The sequence below is a fragment of the Schistocerca nitens genome, chromosome 2 (genome assembly GCF_023898315.1).
Source record: "Schistocerca nitens isolate TAMUIC-IGC-003100 chromosome 2, iqSchNite1.1, whole genome shotgun sequence".
NCBI classification, from domain to species: domain Eukaryota; kingdom Metazoa; phylum Arthropoda; class Insecta; order Orthoptera; family Acrididae; genus Schistocerca; species Schistocerca nitens.
The window spans coordinates 688,911,968-688,933,488 of record NC_064615.1 but is presented as its reverse complement, the minus strand read 5'-3'; the positions used below and the strand labels follow the sequence as shown (position 1 = coordinate 688,933,488).

The window sequence follows — 21,521 nt, the reverse complement described above, 5'->3', positions numbered from 1 at the left end:
ATTATACAACGCTTGCAATCTAACGTCTCAGAGATTCCAGAGTCTAGCGGAATCACAGAACAGGGTCGCCATGTGTAATATTGCTACACGTATTTGCTATGCTGAGGTCGGTTGCTATATTAAAAATATTGTTAAGACGAGACGTTATAATCACACAAGCATTCGCATTTAAGATTGATCTTAGTTAGAGTTACTGATCAACACGTGGTTCCACTTTACTCACAAAGTAGTAACAAAGCAACAACCGGAAAATAATATGAACTTCACACGAGAATTACACTACGCTGCAATTTAAGATAACCTTAGATGTTTTAGAGCTAAACCCGAAATAAAAGTGATTAAATTCTCAGTTAGCCTGAACTTAAGAAATCCATTGTCCTATGGACTTAGCAGACACGCGCTTAGCCGGAGATCTTACCATTTCAGACGCTCGCTACCGCCAAACTGCTACTGCCTACCGCCAGACTGCAACTGCCTACTCCCGAGCGTGCTTCCCTGAGGGTGGCTCACAAAGACAAAACGGAAGGGGCCAGAGGGGCAGCTTCCTATACCAACATGACAGCGGACGGACCGGACCATACTAAGAATAGAAACCTCTCTGCTTTTAGGAACCGTAGCTACCTGTTCCGACGTTGGTCCTACTGTTCTCTAGCAGACAGCCTTGTCTGCTACCCTCAAGCATGCAACTACAAACACATTTGATCATTCATCCTCTCACACAGAAGGGAAGGGGGATGACAGTATCTTATCATATACAGTATATAACAGAAAGCGGATGTAGGTTCCGTATGAGACTGTGTGACATGAATTACATATAAGAATTACATATAAACTGTGCTTTAAAGTGTAGTAGTGTGACAGATCGTTCTTGTTTACGTGTAAAAGTAACACGTTCCACTACTCAGTCTCCTCCCAGATAGTCAGAAACGCCACAGTAAATTTAGAAGAGGAATTTATTCCATAAAAGACAACAAATTTGAGAAATTAAACATGAAAGGAATCCAACAGAGACCTTTCAAATTATCATTCAGTAATTACTATGCAAAATAACAATATTGAGTTCTGCAGTGGAATATAGCGAATCAACCCCATCCGTGTACTCTGGTCGTAACGGGCTGTTACGGACTGCTACAGTGACTTGCTGATATTTTCATAATAATGCCCAATGTTGACAGCACTTGCACATCATAAAATGTTGAATATTCAAAAATGTGTACCTCATGTCTCCACTGGGAAAAAATATTTCTGTTGCACCTGAGACACAGTAAAAGTTAATGTAAATAATTATAGCCAGAGGGTCTGAAAGAGTTAAGCGGGAAATATTCTGCGAGTGCCGCCTCCGATTTCGTGTTCAGCACAAAAGGCGGAAAGCAATTCCAGCACTGCTGCAAGCCCCCTGCAGAGGCATGGCAGTTCTCGACAGCCACCGCGCCAATCGTCAGCTTATCGTGGACAAACGATGCCAAACTGCCACAATGGAATGGCAAAATTTTACGGTACGTGGTATCCACCCTAGAATCTCTCACAGACAGCTATTTTAAACAGTTGGGCATACTGACAACAACCTCACATACGTTTACTCCCTTGTGAAGTTTGTTGTCAACAATCAATTCAAGTTTGAGAACAACAGTGACATTCATAAATGAGGAGGAATTATTAACACTGCCTGACATTTCGCCATAGCGTGGTACAGAAACGAGAGAGGTATTCAGCGTATAAATCTTTGAACACCTAAGGAGTGATGTGGAGAATTAAATGGACAGTAAAATTAACTTCAAACACGAAGTGAAATCGTATCGGCTCGATAACTTCTCCTACTTTTCAGAAGAATTTCTGAATGTCTAGTAGTGTGATGTGTGTGTGTGTAAATGCGTGTGTTTTAAAGAGAGAAAGAAACTGAACATAGTTAAGTATGAAACACGCTGTATGCAAGTTTAAAAAAGTCAGGTTTAGAAATCGAGTAAATGGTGAACATGTTGCCATACATCTCACTGAGAACATAGTAACAAGTGTCCCATAAGTCTTTTCCTGATTACCAAAATTAATGAGTCATAAAATATGAAACATACACGAACACTTTTTATCTTGAATTGTACGTGTAATACTCAAGTTTTTGTGTACATGCATACTGACTGTTACTTTCTTTGTCATAGGGCCTAGTGCCGTAACGACAGCAGAATCGGAAGCCATTTTCAAACAACATGTACTGTACTGAAACCAGGAGAAAGCCCAATGTGTCGTCTGATACCACGAGACACAGTCACCAAAAATAGTCCAGAGAAAACTGCAAACTGATTTCTTGGGGCTTCTCACGAAGGCATCTGTCACTGTCTAAACTAGGTCTAGGCCATCCTATTCTAAAGAGATCACAGCGCTATCGGTTTCCTGAAACTTCGCGTACCGCATCTTGATGCTTTTAACACCTAGTGGCTGTCTATGGTGAGATGTCTGGGATTTTTTTCTGCACTGTTTTTGGTGTCAGTGTCTCGTGATCCAGAGGGCATGTTGGTCTTTGGATTGGATTGGATTGGACTGTTTGAGGGAAGAGACCAAACAGCGAGGTCATCGGTCTCCTCGGATTAGGGAAGGACGGGGAAGGAAGTCGGCCGTGCGCTTTCAAGGGAACCATCCCGGCATTTGCCTGGAGCGATTTAGGGAAATCACGGAAAACCTAAATCAGGATGGCCGGACGCGGGATTGAACTGTCGTCCTCCCGAATGCGAGTCCAGTGTGTGTTGGTGTTTCTCCTGGTTAGAGTACAAGTTGTTTGCAAATGGCATCCGATTCCGCTGCCGTTAGTCATTGGGCGCTATAACAAACAGAATATCAGTAAGAACGTATGTACACAAAAACTTGAATATGTCCGATGCGATTCATGATATTGTCCATGTGCCATATTTTAAGCCTTATAAATGTTTGCAAACAGGGGAAAACTTCTGGGTCACCATGTAACTGTAAACGTAAAACTTTCTTTCCAGGTAATTGCGATAGATCGCAGTTATGATTCACGAACATGAAAATTACCAACTGACTTTAGTGCGCAAGGAGACGGCACAATTCCTGTGAACTGCATGACAACCAAACAAACTAAGGTACACGTTGACTGCTAAGGCCACAAGATTTGCCGTCACCTCTACAGTGCTTAATCTGAGGTTCCGCAGAACTGCAGGCAATCAGTGTTAGAAATGAGTGAGAATTTGGGGGGGGGGGGGGGGGGCTTATGGGCGCTCAACATCGAGGTCATCAGCGGAGTGAGAATTTAATAATGAACAGAAAGTCTATACATCCCTCGCAGACACCTATGGCTTAGTGCAGCTGCGATACCGAATCCAACGTAGCACCCCGGCAAGAAAAGTGACCCAAGTCGGAAAACGGCATCTTTAGTTTACGTCATTGAAAAATACGTGCAAAGTGCTCAAACGTGCACGAAAAGTACCAAAACCTGTAGTTACCTGTTTATAAGAGATGCTGGAAGCGATGGCTATGGGCATCCAGGCATCGCTGATTTCGTGTAATGACGTTACCAGCAAACCGCTGTAATTCTGCAGGTGTGATATAGTTAATTTCTCTAGTAATGTTCCGTTTAAGATCATCTGTTTTGCGAGAACTGTCAACATACGCTTTACCTTTTAGTGTGTCCCTCCCATAAATGAAAATCACACGGGGTGAAGTTCGGGGACCTTGGAGGCCAGAGACCTCTACTGACGAGTCTGTCCTCAGGGGAACACGTCAGTGATGGGAGCCATATTTTGGTTGAATGTGTGAGCGACTCCTCCATCTTGTTGGAATATTGCATACAGCTTCTCTGCATCTGTTAATTATGCAAAGAAAGAGTAAAAAATCTCTAGATATCTGGCACTGTTTACAACTTTACAGCGTAATTGAAAAATAGGGGACCAATAATGCGCTTGCCGGACAACGCACACCAAACACCTACCTTCTCTGAGTGGAGAGGTTCTTCATGACGCAGAATACATGGGTTTTATGTCCAATTCTGGAATTTACATAATCTGACAATTAAAACCAGATCTCATCTGACTTGAAGCAAAACAATGAAAATAAGTATTAGTGTCAGGGGTGTTGAGAAACAGCTGAAATTGTTAAAAATGATCAAAGCTACAGGGCCCGATGGAATCCCTGTCATTCTATAATTTATCGTAGGTCCTTCGAACCAAACACCGTGCCCAGTTCTTGGAAAAAAGTATAATCCACACCTGTGTACAAGAAGGATAGCAGAACTGATCCACAAAACTACCGTCAAATATCCTTGACATCGAATTGTTGTGGAATCTTGGAATATATTCTGAGCTCAAGCACAATGAGGTATCTTGAATACAATGACTTCCTCAATGCCAACCAACATGGAATTCGACAATATTTATCATATGAAACACAACTCGCAATTTTATTACATGACATTGAAAGCTTTGGATCAAGGCAGTGACTTAGATCCAATATTTCTTAATTTGCGAACAGCATTTGACTCAGCACGACACCTACGCGTATTGTCAAAAGTACGATCACATGGGGTATCAAGTGAAATTTGTGACTGTATTCAGGACTTTTTGGTCGGGAGGTCGCAGCATATTATCTTGAACTGAGCATCATCAGCAGATGTAGAAGTAACTCCAGGTGTGCCCCAGGGAAGTGTGTTGGGAACCTTTCTGTTCTTGTTGCATATTAATGTCCTTGCGGACAATATTAATAGTAACCTCGGATTTTTTGTAGATGATGCCGTTATCTATAGTGAAGTACTATCTGAAAGAATCAAGTCAAATCTTGACAAGATTTCAAAGTGGTGGAAAGATTGGCAACTTGCTTTAAATGTCCAGAAATGTAAAACTGTACACTCCACAAAACGAAAAAAAATAGTGTCCTATGGCTACAATATCACTGAGACACTGCTGGCATCGGTCAATTCCCACAAATACCTGGGTGGTATGATTTGTAGGGGTAAGAAATTGAATGATGACATGGGCTCAATCGTGGGTAGAGCACGCGGTAGACTTCGGTTTATTGGTAGAATACAGGAATACGGGGAAGTGCAATAAGTCTACAAAGCAGACTGATTATAAGTCACCGGTTCTAGAATACTGCACAGGTGTGTGGGAGCCGTACGAAGTAGGACTAACCGGGGATATTGAACGTATGCAGAGAAGGGCAGCTCAAGTGATCATAGGTTTGTTTGATCTGTCCGTGTGTGTCACAGAAATACTGAAGGAACTGAACTGGAAGACTTGAAGATAGATATAAACTATCCCGAGAAAGTCTATTAACAAAGTTTCAAGAACCGGCTTTGCATTGTGACTCTAGGATATTACAGTCCCCTACGTATCGCTCAAAGAGGGATCATGAGGATAAGATCAGAATAATTATAGCACAGAGAGAGGCATTCAGACAATCATTCTTCCCGCGCTCCATACGTGAAAGCAACGGAAATAAACCATAATAACTGGTACAGACGTACCCTCTGCCACGCACGTCACGGTGGTTTGTGTTAGCAGCTAATGTTAACAGCAAAATGCAGTAATGAACCCCTTTATTTTATACTGATACTCAAATTTCAACTCTTGGATCACAGTCGCACGATAAGCTTTTAATTTCATACCTTTTGGTACACGATGTACGCGTGGACTTGTACCTATAGTTTCAGCGGTCCTCATTGTCGGTGACCTATTCATCTGCACGTTCTCAACGGATCCTACAGCACGCCATTTCTTGCACTGATCTTCATTATTGCTGGTCGTAGGGAGTTTCCTACCAGGATACTTCGCTTGAATCATTTCTTTACATTCTTTGACGGAGCCTATCTTTATTCAACGCTCCACAATATCAATTCGCTGTTGTAATGCAAACAGCCCGACTCTTACAACAATTTAAGTATACGAGCTTCTTAACAAGTGACGCTCAAACACACAGCTGCACTCAACTTTCCGGTAACATGCAGTGTAGCCAAGTTTCGGGAGTTTTGCCACTTCACAAGCAATTCGACTAGAGATGATTAACCGGTAAGTGAGGCTGTATATAGAATTTAGTGCCTGCTATACTAACTTGAAATTCAAAGGAAACTTTTACTATTTGATTATGGTTGGTTCAAATGGCTCTGAGCACTATGGGACTCAACTGCTGTGGTCATAAGTCCCCTAGAACTTAGAACTACTTAAACCTAACTAACCTAAGGACATCACACACATCCATGCCCGAGGCAGGATTCGAACCTGCGACCGTAGCGGTCGCACGGTTCCGGACTGCGCGCCTAGAACCGCGAGACCACCGCGGCCGGCATTTGATTATATTTCAAATAATTAATTCCTTAAGCCGAGTTTTCTCAAGTCTTGCGTTTTTGGGTTGTGTCAGTGTTCTTGCCGGCGTGCGATCTGACATGGCAGCCGACGGGATATTGAAGTTCCTGGAAGCGACTGCGGCGCTCTGGCCGGACGAGGCGGCGCAGTATCGAATCGAGCAGCCCTGTTTTGGGTACAGGCCTTGACCTTGGTGTCTTCCAAGCAGGATGCAGTACATTGCGCACAACTGCGAGCCGTGTTGCCAGGCAGCGGGCCGGTCACGTGGCCGCCTGTCGCAACGCTGGTTTGCTTGGGTTGGTCGAAGAGGAGGGGGGGAGGGGGCGGGGACTCCACAGAAGCAATATACTACGCCGCCAGGACTGCAAAGGCGCATTTGGCCGCCGGCTGCGCCCAGTAGTGGGTGCAGCCGGCGCAAGCCGTCGGCGCCGACCAGCAGCGCTACAGGTAACTCGAATCATTCTATTCTGCGTCTGCCATCAGCCATGTCATCCTGCCGGTGTTACCGGCACAGCACTGAATATTCAAGCAGCGAATAATGGGGCAAACAGCAACAGGGTGGAGGGCTCGAATGTCTATACCGTGGTAGTATAGGTTAGGAGAGCATGCGTGGCAGTGAACTGCGTGAGTACGATCAGGTTATTTTTATAGCAGCCCGATGCAAAACGACATTTCACCTTGGTGTCCAAACTGAGCTCAGCGAACACCTTTCTCGAAGGTGGACAGGTGCAGGAGAGTGTTCCATCGCCTCCTCGAAGTGCAGGCCACGGATTTGGACAGTTGTAACATATTTTACCCATATTGGGGAAGAGCAGGTTTGAAATCTCCGGCCAGCGAACCTAATTTAAGTTTCCTCTGTGCTACCTCATCATGCAGATGCCAACATGGTTCCCTTGAATGGGTCACAGATAATTTTCGCGTTCTTCGGAGTAAGTACCTCATCTCTAAACACCACGGCGTCGAAATAATGCTAACTGCAATCTTCATTCTCGGAAGTACGTATTTCATAGCATTATATTCGTTTCCTAGGATTGCGCGATACACATCCTAAGTTCGCCGGCCGGGGTGGCCGAGCGGTTCTAGGCGCTACAGTCTGGAACCGCGCGACCGCTGCGGTCGCAGGTTCAAATCCTGCCTCGGGCATGGATGTGTGTGATGTCCTTAGGTTAGTTAGGTTTAAGTAGTTCTAAGTTCTAGGGGACTTATGACCTAAGATGTTGAGTCCCATAGTGCTCAGAGCCATTTGAACCAATCAAATGAAAACGATGTAGAAAAGTAACCAAAACGTTTATCATTTCGGAAGTGTTCGCTGGCGTGCCTGTTGTTTCGATTACGCTGCAGAAGTTCCGCTGAGGAGCCCTTACACATCCTGCTTACTTCACCGCCCTATATCCATGCGATTCCCATATATCTGGAGCCGTGAAGGGAAACATTCGTGGCCGTCGATTTGCTTCGGACGAATAGGTGCAAACCTGGGTACAATCATGGTAACCGCAAACATTTTTCCATGAAGGCACGTCTGATCTGACAGTTGGATAAATGTACTGTCAGTTGATTATTTTTGAAATAATAAACAATTTACTTACTTTTTTCCATCTGTCTCGTTTTCATTTGACTGCCCCTTATATAATTACTTAATGATCGTAGAGACAGGTCTCTATATTGACATCTTAACAAATAAATGAGTTAATCGCTGGGTGAAGTGTAAACTTTCGTACATACATATTCTACTTCTTTTCGATGGTATCATAGATTGGTTATCCGCTTAAGAACCCTACAACGCGTGTTTCTGGAAAAAATTCTCATCGTTAACTAGAGATTACAGAATTAATACAGCAGATTCTTGGCATACGTATGGCTAGCAACGGTCGTATTTTCGCACCGTACAAGTTTTAGGCAAGATCAACTGCTTGATATCAATAATAGCCCACTTAAAGACTTAACGAGTGCATACACCGGGAATAATTTTAGTGCAACCTTTACTACTAGCTCTGTTTGTCTACTTGCAAAGAGTTGATTCCTACCGTTTTCTATGGGTAAATGTGACACGAAGTCAATATTCAAACTCAACATAAACCAACATTTTCTAGTTGTGCATATGTGTATGTGTATGTGTGTGTGTGTGTGTGTGTGTGTGTGTGTATGTGTATGTGTATGTGAGTGGAGGGGGAGAGGCGGGGGGGGGGGGGGGCGAGGGCGAGGTGATCTCGGTTTGCAACTGAGGCCGGATTGTTTTTTTTATTTTTTACACCTTGTATCAAGTAGCTATATACATTTATGAAATTTCCTAGCTATAAAGCTACAGTTCTGACTATATTTAAACACGACAGTGTTCTCGACATATAAGGCAATGTCCCCACATTCCGGCTGACGCACACTATTTGTACCGTACATAATATGGGACCAAGCATTGAGCCTTGTGGGAGTCTGGTGATGTAGTTTTACTCATGTTATCCCATCTGTTCTGCACAGAGTGATTCCTTACTATAAACTAGGCAATCACAAGAAAATGTGTAGCGAGATGCCTCATTGTGACGCTTACCAAACGTTTCCCCAATGTGGAGGAAGTATGCTGTCTTCCTATGTCTCGAGTACTCCTTCATATGAGGGCTATTCGGAAAGTAAGGTCCGATAGGGCGCGAAATGGAAACAACAGTGAAAATCCGATAAAGTTCTGCACAGATGTGGAGGGCAGTGTCTCTTGTATGCTCGTCGATCGCGTCACGTCGCTCTTTTCAGTTCTGAGCGCACAGTGAGCACGTAAAGATGCCTGGCAAAACAGTGTCTCCCGTGAAGTACGAGGGCCGAGTGAGAGAGTCCGCCTGATGTCATGCAGCCCACATTACACAACTGTCGTGCAGTTCCTTCTTCATGACAATTGTCAGTCGCACTCTGCAGGGGCAATGAAGATGCTCCTGTAGCGTTTTCGATGGGAAGTGTTTGATCACCCACAATACAGCCTGTAACTGGAAGCACCTGAGTTTCATCTCTGCTCACATGAACCGTTGGCTTTAAAGACAACTTATTGGCACCGTTAATCAGATATAGACAATCGTAGACAACTGGCGGAAATCACAGGCGGCTGCCTTCTATGACGAGGGTACTGGAAAGGTGGTACAACGCTCGGACAAATGTGTAATCGGAGCGGCGACTACATAGGGAGGTAGCTGGAAGGTGTAGGTAACCGTAACAAATTAAACAGTTTTTGTTCTCGCAGTGGCTTCCATTTCGCGACCCGACCGGACCTTACTTTCGGAATAGTCCTTGTGTGTATTTGGTCGACTAGCGCAAGAGTTAGCGAACAATGTGGAAGCTTTCTTACGTATAAATTCTAGAAATTTCTGATGGTTCGCTTAAGAAGACCCTAGCGTGAGCATCTGGTTCAAATTTCTCAGTTTTGGCTGTAGTGTGCAGAATCCAGAGAGCTATTGCAGTTTTTTGAAGCATTCACATGCCACTGTCGACTATAAGATAGATCAACTGTTCGTATATTCTTAAGCTGATATCTATTGATAATACTCCACTTAAAACGGATGTATACATCTACATCTACATGGATTCTCTGCAAATAATATTTAAGTGCCTGGCAAGGGGTCATCGAACCACCTTCACAATTCTCTATTATTCCAATGTCGTACAGCGCGCAGAAAGAATGAACACCTATATCTTTCCGTACGAGCTCTGATTTCACTTATTTTATCGTGGTGATCGTTCCTCCCTATTTAGGTCACTGTCAACAAAATATTTTCGCATTCGGAGGAGAAAGTTGGTGATTGGAATTTCGTGATAAGATTTCGTCGCAACGAAAAACGCCTTTCTTTTAATGATGTCCATCTCAAATCCTGTATCATTTCTGTGACACTCTCTCCCATATTTCGCGATAATACAAAACGTCCTGCCTTTCTTTGAACTTTTTCAACGTACTCCGTCAGTCCTGCCTGGTAAGGATCCCACACCGCGAAGCAGTATACTAAAAGAGGACCGACAAGCGTAGTGTAGGCAGTCTCCTTAGTAGGTCTGTTACATTTTCTAAGTGTCCTGCAAATGAAACGCAGTCTTTGGTTAGCCTTCCCCACAACATTTTCTGTGTGTTCTTTCCAATTTATGTTGTTCGTAATTGTAACACCTAGGTATTTAGTTGAATTTACTGCTTTTAGATTACATTGATTTATCGTGTAACCGAAGTTTAACGAGTTTCATTTAGCACTCACGTGGATGATCTCACACTTTTCGTTATTTAGGGTCAACTGCCACTTTTCGCACCATTCAGATTTTTTTTCTAAATCGTTTTGCAGTTGGTTTTGATCTTCTGATGACTTAATTGGCCGATAAACGACAGCGTCATCTGCAAACAACCGAAGACGGCTGCTCAGATTGTCACCCAAATCGTTTATATAGATAAGGAACAGCAAAGGGCCTATAACACTACCTTGGGGAACGCCTGAAATCACTTCTGTTTTACTCGACGACTTTCCATCACTTACTACGAACTGTGACCTCTCCGACAGGAAATCTTGAATCCAGTCACATAACTGAGACGATATTCCATAAGCACGCAATTTCACTATTAGCCACTTGTGTGGTACAGTGTCAAAAGCCGTCCGGAAATCCAGAAATACGGAATCGATCTGAAATGCCTTGTCAATAGCACCCAACACTTCAGGAATGATGTTTTCTAAACCCATGTTGATTCTGTGTCAATAGACCGTTTTCTTCGAGATAATTCATAATGTTCGAACACAGTATATGTTCCAAAATCCTGCTGCATATCGACGTTAACGATATGGGCCTGTAATTTAGTGGATTACTCCTACTAACTTTCTTGAATATAGTCCACCATCGCGCCAGAGAGTGCTAATCTCAACACGTTTAAAATTTCGTAGCTGTGAAACTAGGGTTGTGACTGTGCTTAGACGCTAGTGTGCTTGGCTTTTAAGGCATTCACCTCGCGTTCGAACTTAGGTAGACCACAAAGAATGGTTATAATACAGGAACTAGCGTTGAGCCTTGCGGAATCACAGCGATCCATTTTTGAGCGTGCTAAAACGTTTGTTGCGCAGAATTACTTCCTCATTAGAAACTTTTCTGGAATGCCTAATTGAGACAATTTGTACATGAGGTTTACCAAAAGCTTTCTCGGTGTGGAGGTAGTTCGTACTCTAGCCAACGTATCTGATCGACTGGCGCAGCGTTTGGTGAACTGTGTTGTGTCTGAGCGTAAGCCATACTGCTGAACAGAGGTTACGTAAAGAGCTTGCAGCGCTAAGACGCTCTAGACTCTAGAGGTTTCTCCAGGAACCTGACGAGCTGCAGTAATGGGATTCTGTTAAGTTCTCGTCTCTGCATATTATAAATTAAATTTCCCTGCTGCGTTTTTCTGTTAGTATTTGAAGGCTAATCTCAGGGACTACTGTAGGGGTTTTGACACGGCTTGGACTAATAGACTGATCCACGAGAAAAACTATTGTGTGTAATTTATTACGACTTCGCCAAACAAGTCGTCCGGCCATAGATGTTTACAAGGGAAACTCCCCATCGCACCCCCTCAGATTAAAAAAAAAAAGAGTAGAAACAGTGGACGGTCCAAGCTTAAGATGTGCAACATCGAGCGCATTTGTAAGAAGCAGGCCGTTGTGATTCTGTGGTCATGGTGTTGGACTACAAAGCGGGAGGTCAGTGTTCAAATCTCCCTCGCACCCCTTCATTTATTAACAAATTTGTGAACTGTCCGTCCGGTCCCTGTCGTGTCTGTTCTCCTTCTGTAGTCTTGTCACTTGCCGTACTATACACTGGTTGTATAATAGGACTCATATGGTAAGAATACATTACCGTCGCAAGCAAACGTGATGAATAGTGAGAGCAGGCGAGATGCCGCATATACCTCACAAAGAAATGAAAACAAGAAATAAACGAGTGTGAACTATGTTACAACAAAGAAATTCAGCGTCAAAACTTCCAAAACGGAACGCAAGAGTCGTAACATTTGGTACTTGTGCAGAACAAATAAGAAGTATGTACGTCTGTAGGTAACATCTCGCTGTTGCAAACGGACGTTACACAATGACACAGACACGAATATGAGTGCAGCGAACAGACACTTCAATGACCGGACTGTGGAGCCCGAGGAAGATTTGAACACGGATCTCCCCCTTCGCAATCCAATACCGCGACCACACAACCACGATACCGTGGCTGGTCAGATTTGCTCGATGTTGCACGTCTCGAGCTTGGACCGTTGGCTGTTTCTATTTTGCCCCTTTTTTCAAAGTTGCGGACACCTTCTTCCCGTTTTCATGCTTGGTCTGTGTTTAGTTTTTGACGGGCTATCCATTGGGGCATCTTACCACTAAATCTAACGGGGTGAAATGAGAAGTTTCCCTCTTTAGTGCTATTCGTGTGAAGCCGAGGCAAGTTGCTAGTCATCAGGCATAAGCTAAGGCTGTTACAAAATTTTGTACATGGCTGCACGCTCAGAGACCGTGAAAGAAAAACAGCCCTCGGTCACTATTTTTAACAAATTAACCTGGTTTCAACACTGCTAACATGGTCATAGAATAATACTAAAAACATATGATAGGGTATAAGTACGGAATCATCGTAAAAGACTGACAGTACTTATATGTCATTTATAAAATAATAAATATGCCAAAAGGGCATTAGTCTCAAAGATATTTAAGAAAAAGAAAACTGTGATAGCGAGCCACTAAGGGCTGCTCGTTACTTGCGTGGTGCAGGTTGCAACCTGCGGCGATTTTTTTCATTGCATACGACCACGTTATTTTGTGTTGGTATTAAGTAACTGCCCTGTGTTCTGTAACACTCTTCTTGCTGACGTCAATATGATTCTCCTTGAACTGGTCACAGCCGATTTCCTCCTCTATCGTTGCCCAAGAGAAAAAGTGTTGCGTCTCACTAAACTCTAATACTTGTTCTTCGAAGTATAGATTTCACGTCATTAGATTATTTTTCCAGGACCCTACTGGAACACGCAGAATGCATTTTTGCTGATGACATACATTCTGTATGTCATTCTCCAGCATAACATAGTTTTTCAAGGGCGCATACTAATAGTACACACGTCAGTGTTCACAGTGAGGCTTTTCGCAAAAAGAGCTTTGGAGGAACAGTGTGTCTAAAAGCTCTCATATATGCCGAATGCCTCATCTGGTGGACGTTTAATTCATCCCCATTATCAGTTTTGCAAAATTGCTCACATATTTCCATTTTATCTGTGAATTACTGTTTGTAACAATGAAAACGGGCGCAAGAGAAATGTATTTTTCTTACTTCAGGCTCTTGATGTCGCATTTTTCAAATAATTTTCACTGGCAGCTTCAAGTCGCAGAAGCACACATAGCGCAGCACTGAAGGAGTAGAACTGTTCACACCACCGAACTGCCACAAACATTACAAATTCTGTCTAGTTCTGCCGGCCGGAGTGGCCGTGCGGTTCTAGGCGCTACAGTCTGGAGCCGAGCGACCGCTACGGCCGCAGGTTCGAATCCTGCCTCGGGCATGGATGTGTGTGATGTCCTTAGGTTAGTTAGGTTTAATTAGTTCTAAGTTCTAGGCGACTGATGACCTCAGAAGTTAAGTCGCCTAGTGCTCAGAGCCATTTCAACCATTTTTTCTGTCTAGTTCTGAGTGCTTACTGCAGTAGCTTCTTTTCAGCAGCTTAGTCGAGTAGAACACAGCGTCGAATCGAGGTGGTAATACTTTTCTGATCACTGTCATGCAGTATCACACCAAATGCTGCAGCGAGAATTGGAATTGTTACACGTCCACGGATTCAGAAATTTCTACAAACCTTTTACTTGGTAAGCATGTGTGGCTGACCCAGATAAGTATATCTGATTTTTTCTTCTGTTGCAGGGGTGTGCAAAACGGGAACTACCAGGAAAGCGCTGTGCGCCCAAGAGCCGCCTCAGAGGTGAGAACCAAGTTATGTAGTTAGGCGTTTGCATGTTCCGTGTATCATACGTACTACCACTCGATGAGATGTATTTGGGTATTTTTAGAAGTATCACGCATCTTCCGAATGAAAATATCGCTATATTGGCATAGCCGTCCGCAAGGATGGGAAGGAGAAGGGACAAGAGGGGGAAATTTGCTCTCCTAGAATATGAGTAGAGGCTGTCTTCAATACAGAATTCTCATACATTTCTATCAGCGACCCTACTTAACTGCAGATTTAACACTGCTGTCCCTGACGCTATATATCTCCGATTTTTTTTTTTTTTCCGCACTGTTCATGGGAAATCAAGCCGATCCCAAATGCGACGGCGATTTCCAATTACGATGTAACCGAAACTATTCAGAAATGTTCCGAAATAGCGTCCTCAATCTTTCATCTGTCACTTCCTCATATAGCCTTTGTCCGCCCCCGGTAGCTGAGTGGTCAGCGTGACAGACTGTCAATCCTAAATGCCCGGGTTCGATTCCCGGCTGGGTCGGAGATTTTCTCCGTTCAGGGACTGGGTGTTCAAATCGAAAGACCTGCACCAGGCGAACGGTCTACCCGACGGGAGGCCCTAGCCACAAGACATTTCCATATAGCCTTTATGATATTGCAGATTGCACAACGGAATCACAACAGTACTTTACCGTTTTGTGTGTACGATTAGACGCGTGATGACATGCTGAATATACGAGAGTTGCCCAGAAAGTAATTCACCGCATTTCAACAATTCTTTACTGAACGTAATGAGAATTACACACACGAAACAACGGTGCTTTATCTACACACTCTATTTTTCCACGTAATCTCCATTCCGTACTATGGCCTTCCTCCAGTGCGAAACAAGGGCGTGTTTGCCCTGACGGTACCAATCCTTGTCCTAATGACGGAGCCAGTACTTCACTGTGTGAATCACCTCCTCATCGTCCTCAAAATGTCTTCCACGAGTGGCATTATTTAATGAATATCAGCTCGCTGCAGCATGTCAGTTGTGACAGCCGTGGATGGTCTCCCCGACCGCTGCAAATCGTGTAGCTCCGTCGAGCCGCCTTCTCATAAAAAATCGGAAGTTTGTGGTAAGGTCTTATCGGACCAAACTGTTGAGGTCATCGGTCCCTAAACTTACACACTATTTAATCTAATTTAAACTAACTTACGCTGTGGACAACACACACACCCATGCCCGAGGGAGGACTCGAACCTCTGACGAGGGGCGCCGCGCGGACCGTGACAAGACGCCCGAGACCACGCGACTACCCCGCGCGGCGCCTTCTGATGACCTTACCCTCCTTGCCCAGCGACTAACCGTACTTCCATCGACAGCAGATGCTCCATAGACTTTGCACAAGTGTCTGTGCATATTCCCCACAGTTTCTTTCTCTGCAGTGAGAAATTCAATGACGACACGTTGCTTCTAACCTACACTCCTGGAAATGGAAAAAAGAACACATTGACACCGGTGTGTCAGACCCACCATACTTGCTCTGGACACTGCGAGAGGGCTGTACAAGCAATGATCACACGCACGGCACAGCGGACACACCAGGAACCGCGGTGTTGGCCGTCGAATGGCGCTAGCTGCGCAGCATTTGTGCACCGCCGCCGTCAGTGTCAGCCAGTTTGCCGTGGTATACGGAGCTCCATCGCAGTCTTTAACACTGGTAGCATGCCGCGACAGCGTGGACGTGAACCGTGTGTGCAGTTGACGGACTTTGAGCGAGGGCGTATAGTGGGCATGCGGGAGGCCGGGTGGACGTACCGCCGAATTGCTCAACACGTGGGGCGTGAGGTCTCCACAGTACATCGATGTTGTCGCCAGTGGTCGGCGGAAGGTGCACGTGCCCGTCGACCTGGGACCGGACCGCAGCGACGCACGGATGCACGCCAAGACCGTAGGATCCTACGCAGTGCCGTAGGGGACCGCACCGCCACTTCCCAGCACATTAGGGACACTGTTGCTCCTGGGGTATCGGCGAGGACCATTCGCAACCGTCTCCATGAAGCTGGGCTACGGTCCCGCACACCGTTAGGCCGTCTTCCGCTCACGCCCCAACATCGTGCAGCCCGCCTCCAGTGGTGTCGCGACAGGCGTGAATGGAGGGACGAATGGAGACGTGTCGTCTTCAGCGATGAGAGTCGCTTCTGCCTTGGTGCCAATGATGGTCGTATGCGTGTTTGGCGCCGTGCAGGTGAGCGCCACAATCAGGACTGCATACGACCGAGGCACACAGGGCCAACACCCGGCATCATGGTGTGGGGAGCGATCTCCTACACTGGCCGTACACCACTAGTGATCGTCGAGGGGACACTGAATAGTGCACGGTACATCCAAACCGTCATCGAACCCATCGTTCTACCATTCCTAGACCGGCAAGGGAACTTGCTGTTCCAACAGGACAATGCACGTCCGCATGTATCCCGTGCCACCCAACGTGCTCTAGAAGGTGTAAGTCAACTACCCTGGCCAACAAGATCTCCGGATGTGTCCCCCATTGAGCATGTTTGGGACTGGATGAAGCGTCGTCTCACGCGGTCTGCACGTCCAGCACGAACGCTGGTCCAACTGAGGCGCCAGGTGGAAATGGCATGGCAAGCCGTTCCACAGGACTACATCCAGCATCTCTACGATCGTCTCCATGGGAGAATAGCAGCCTGCATTGCTGCGAAAGGTGGATATACACTGTACTAGTGCCGACATTGTGCATGCTCTGTTGCCTGTGTCTATGTGCCTGTGGTTCTGTCAGTGTGATCATGTGATGTATCTGACCCCAGGAATGTGTCAATAAAGTTTCCCCTTCCTGGGACAATGAATTCACGGTGTTCTTATTTCGATTTCCAGGAGTGTACATCACCTACAGACGCCATTTTGAAACTGTCCTGCAGCCAAGCTATCCGTCGGAAGTGACGGAAACTTGGCGCGCTCGCTCAGGAGACTTCAGATAATGATACGTAACGTTTCCCATTCGCAGCATTGTTTTCGGCTGAGAAAAAAATGCGATGCATTACTTTCTGGGCAACCCTCGTGCATTCAGTTTTACGCGGCAGACCTGCTGCACTGCTCTGTGGAGAACACGACCATGATGTAGTGCAGGTGTGTACGTCTATACTTAACCTTGGTAGTTAACTATGTCGGTCGCAAACGGCAGTACCTTTTCCACAATGAAGAGAGGAAAAAAATGCTAAATTTCAAGGTCGAAAACGTGTCCTCTTTAGGGACTGAGACCTTCTCAATCTCTATGAGGTGCACCTCCGCAGACGGGGACGAAACATTGGGAATTGACACAGAATTCATCAACCGACCACGGCATAACAGCCCGGATAATTATAATGGAATTGACATTTCTGGCCGCGAAAGTCTACATTTTATGATAACACATTGTAATGAGAAGACATTTTGTTTTCACTCTGCAAAATTTCCTCCAGAAATTTTTCTCTCCGCAGCTTTTGATTGGCTTGTCTACTACAATAATTATACTAGGATTATAATAAAATCTTTTAAACGCAACCAGCAATTCAACACGCGCACTCGTCGATGCAAATTACCGTTCAAAACAAAGAACAGTGCTAGCGAAGAACGGTTGAGAGGCGCGAGGGGAGAGCCAGAGAGAATTCGGGGATTCCCCGTTCGTACAGGCAGCGGCTTGCGTTCCGACTAGGTAAAATTAGTTTAGACTAGGACGTATCAGATTATCCTAAAGCATGTAAATTCTAACTAGGATAAACCGATTCGACCTAGGCTAAACTGTTTTATCCTATCGGTAACAGGATGAACGAGTTTGACCTAGGTGAAACTAATTCGTCCTAAAATCGGGTTTGGCGGGTAACATATGGATGAGACCGGGAGATTTCTCTTCTGACAATGCGCCTTTCTTGTTACGCAGTGGTCTTAGCGCGGGACAACATGGGTAACTTAATTTTTGAAGTCCCCCGTAAATGTATTGTGACGCTGTTTTTAGTGTAACGGACAACTCAAAAAAATTTGTTTCGTCATTCATACACGTCAGTGCGCGCATACCTGATGGCACGGACAACGTCCAGTGAGTATTCTGTTTCTTTCCGTGTACGAGGTCTGTTCAATAAATTCCGGAACATTCGTAATTTCGCGCCAATGGTGTGATGGACCGAAAAGCCGTTGGCATCCCTGCACAAGACTGTGTTTAACGCGTTAAGTGCCGGCAGTTTCATTGTTGTATGTCTGTTAGTTATTGTTCCGTTCTGTCTTGAGCAGAGTGTTGTGTCGCACAGTTTGCGAATTTCGAGATGGCATAGTTAAAGGAGCAACGCGTCTGCATAAAATTTTCGAAAGACTTGAGAAAACCTTTACAGAGACACACCAAATGATGCAGGAAGCCTACAATGATGAGTGCGTAAACAGTACTCGGTGTTACGAATGGTTCACACGGTTTAAAAATGGCTGACGGAAGTTAAAGATGACCCTCGTCCAGGACGCCCTTCGACGTCTACTGATGATGCGCATGTCAGGGACGTCAACGAAATTGTGCGTACCAACCGAAGACCGACTGTCCGAGAGATTGCAGAAGAATGTAACGCTTCGGCTGGACCATGTCATGATCACGCTGACACAGCATCGTGTTGTCGCTAAGTTGGCCCCACTGCCCAAGAGTCAACACCAGAAAGACCTTCGCCTCGCAGTCTATGAAGAGCTTTTGGATAGCGCACGTGATACGTTTCTTAAGAGAATCATAACTGGTGAAGAGACGTGGGTTTACTATTATGATGTTGAGACGTTGAAAGGACGAAGATTTGCGACGACAGACGAGATAAAAGAAAATTCGCAGACGGCGCTTCACAAGACGTACCAAGATTGCTTTTGGAAGTGGCGGCGTTGGGAGCGGTGTATCACTTGTGGAGGGTAGTATTTCGAAGGACACCATACACAATAAGTTAAAGGTAGCGCAGAAAAATTTTGTGAACTAAGTTCTGGAATTTTTTGAACGACCCTCGTATGCCCCAGCAGCTTCACGGCGACATGTTCAAAAGCACTGCGAATGCGCGTCTTCAGGTCCCGTATAGGTCTGTAACCTTGGTTTGGTACACCTGATCCTTTACAGAACGCCACAGGAAGAAGTCTGGAGGTGTGAGGCCAGGTGATCGTGGCAATTATTGAACCGGACCCTCTCGTCCGATCTGTCGATCTGGAACTTCCATCCAGAAACTGATGGACGTTTAGGGACCAGTGAAGCTGTGCCCCATCCCACTGGAATTCGACGACAGGTTGCACGTGCTCAAATTGTGCCACAGCAAACTCTTGTAACATGTCCAGGTAGACTCTTGGCGGAAGACTCGCTGAAAAGGAATGGACCATTGATACAAATTGTTCAGCGCACTTTGACTTTGGGATTGTCTCTTCCCATTACACGTGTTACACGAAGGCACTCTGGTCCTCATACACGATCGTTACGGTGGTTCTGCTTGCCGTATACACGAAAAGTTCTCACATCAGTGAAACAAATCTCACCCAGAAGGTCATAACCATTGAAAACTTTTCGCGCTGTGGTTTGTCCGTCCGCTGTAGTGCTTGAAGCAGCTGCATCTTGGAGGCACAGAGACGCAAACTCTTCTCGATGAGTTTAGTGCATCGTAGCATGTCGACCTCTGTAGCCGCCACACCCAATTATTTGGTCGGACTCCTTGCCGCCGCCCACCGTATCTAGTTCATGTTGGCGTCTGAAACAGATGGCTGGATTCTCTTTCATCCTGCTTTCGAAAGTTTCGTTGCACTTTGGTGTCGGACTTCTTCTCTATGAATCAGGCTGTACACTGAGTTTCTCCAGTGACGTTCACATTTTCCGTCAAATATACGGCAATGTTCTCCGTCATAGGTCTGGGTTGTCACATGCTGAGAACAAGTTCTTGTTATCTAGCGTAGTTTCAAAGTTATTAAAGTCTGAAGTAGTAAAGATAACTTACGAAAACCATGTATACGAAATACCTGCATTAGATTCACTGATATGAAATGAATGGACCGACGAGGATGAAGTCAATAAAGATGCAGTCACATGAAACGAAATGAGTGAAAACCGACCAGAACTGCGAAACCACGACGTGACAAAAGAAAATCTTTCATTCTTATTGATTTTAAAGAAGTTGTTATATATCTCTACGGCAGAGATGTGTCAAGGTTCTCCGTCAATTCCATTCTCTTACTGGTTGTAGTGGGAGTACCTCTAAAGTATGGCTCGTTGAGGGATTTCTCAGAATAGGCATCAAATCCCGGTTTGAGGCCCTGTTTGGCACAAAGTTTCATTGGTTAGTACATAATCATTACAAAGCATCATCGTGAATTCATTGATTTCATTTCAGTGAAATTCGTTCAGGAAGAAATTGCTAGTTTCAGTTTCATAAATGCGGTACATGTTATTGTAATGAAGGTAAGTGGTGGTATGTCGTGCGCTGTTCACGATCTCTAGGATATGATATTCACATTCTTGTTCTCACAAGAGCATTTAATATGGCCGTCTTTGACATATTACTTTCAAATTTGAAAAAGGTTTTGGTTCTTCAAAATTTTTTACTATTTTCTTTTTACTGACGATGTTCTATATATATTTGAGAAATAGAGAACTTGTGCAGTCTACAGTACCGTACTGTAAACGAATCCCGGGAACGTGTACTTTTTAAATTCAGAACTGGTGCCGTAACTGTGTTCCCATGTGACAATGATGCCTCTTTGTCATAGCACAGTTCCATTTCCTCAGGGAATCGGTTTTAGGAACTATTAATCTTCGCCGACTTTTGAATGTCTTTCCTACTGAGGTGTAGTCCAGCCTTCTCATTTTCTCTAATTACCGTCAAGGCTTTCTCTATAGTTCTCTAACGAGGATACGCCGTCAGCATAACGAGAATTATTAGTTTTTGCACCGCCGATTTTTGATCCAATCTGTGAGTATACAAAACTAGTTAACCTCATGCATAAGATACAACCATGCTGAGAGTTGTGCTTCGAAACGTTTGCTGAGGACATATACTCGTGGTTCAGAGAGAGCTTAATTTTTACTGCGATTATTAAGTTACTTGTATCCGGAATATAAGCTCTGGTGACATGCGGACTCCTATACGAAATTTTAATCATTGGACACCATCGATGTGGTATAACTTCTAAACTAAAACTAAGCTCCTCCCGCACAGGCCATGGCGGCCCAAAGGTACCGACTGGCCGCCGTGTCATCCTCAGCGCAGAGGCGTCACTGGATGCGGATATGGAACGGCATGTGATCAGCACACCGCTTTCCCGGCCATAT

General features: G+C 44.9%; 1 protein-coding gene across 1 annotated transcript in view; it reads left to right on the top strand.

Annotated features, from left to right (window-relative positions):
• The first annotated feature begins 6,382 nt into the window (after positions 1-6,382).
• Positions 6,383-21,521, top strand: part of LOC126235261 (uncharacterized) — a 145,975-nt gene continuing 130,836 nt past the window's right edge. Inside the window, exons 1-3 of the mRNA XM_049943990.1 lie at positions 6,383-6,477; positions 6,551-6,749; positions 14,175-14,232. Coding sequence (XP_049799947.1) covers positions 6,383-6,477; positions 6,551-6,749; positions 14,175-14,232 — 352 coding nt within the window. The remainder of the gene's footprint in view (positions 6,478-6,550; positions 6,750-14,174; positions 14,233-21,521) is intronic.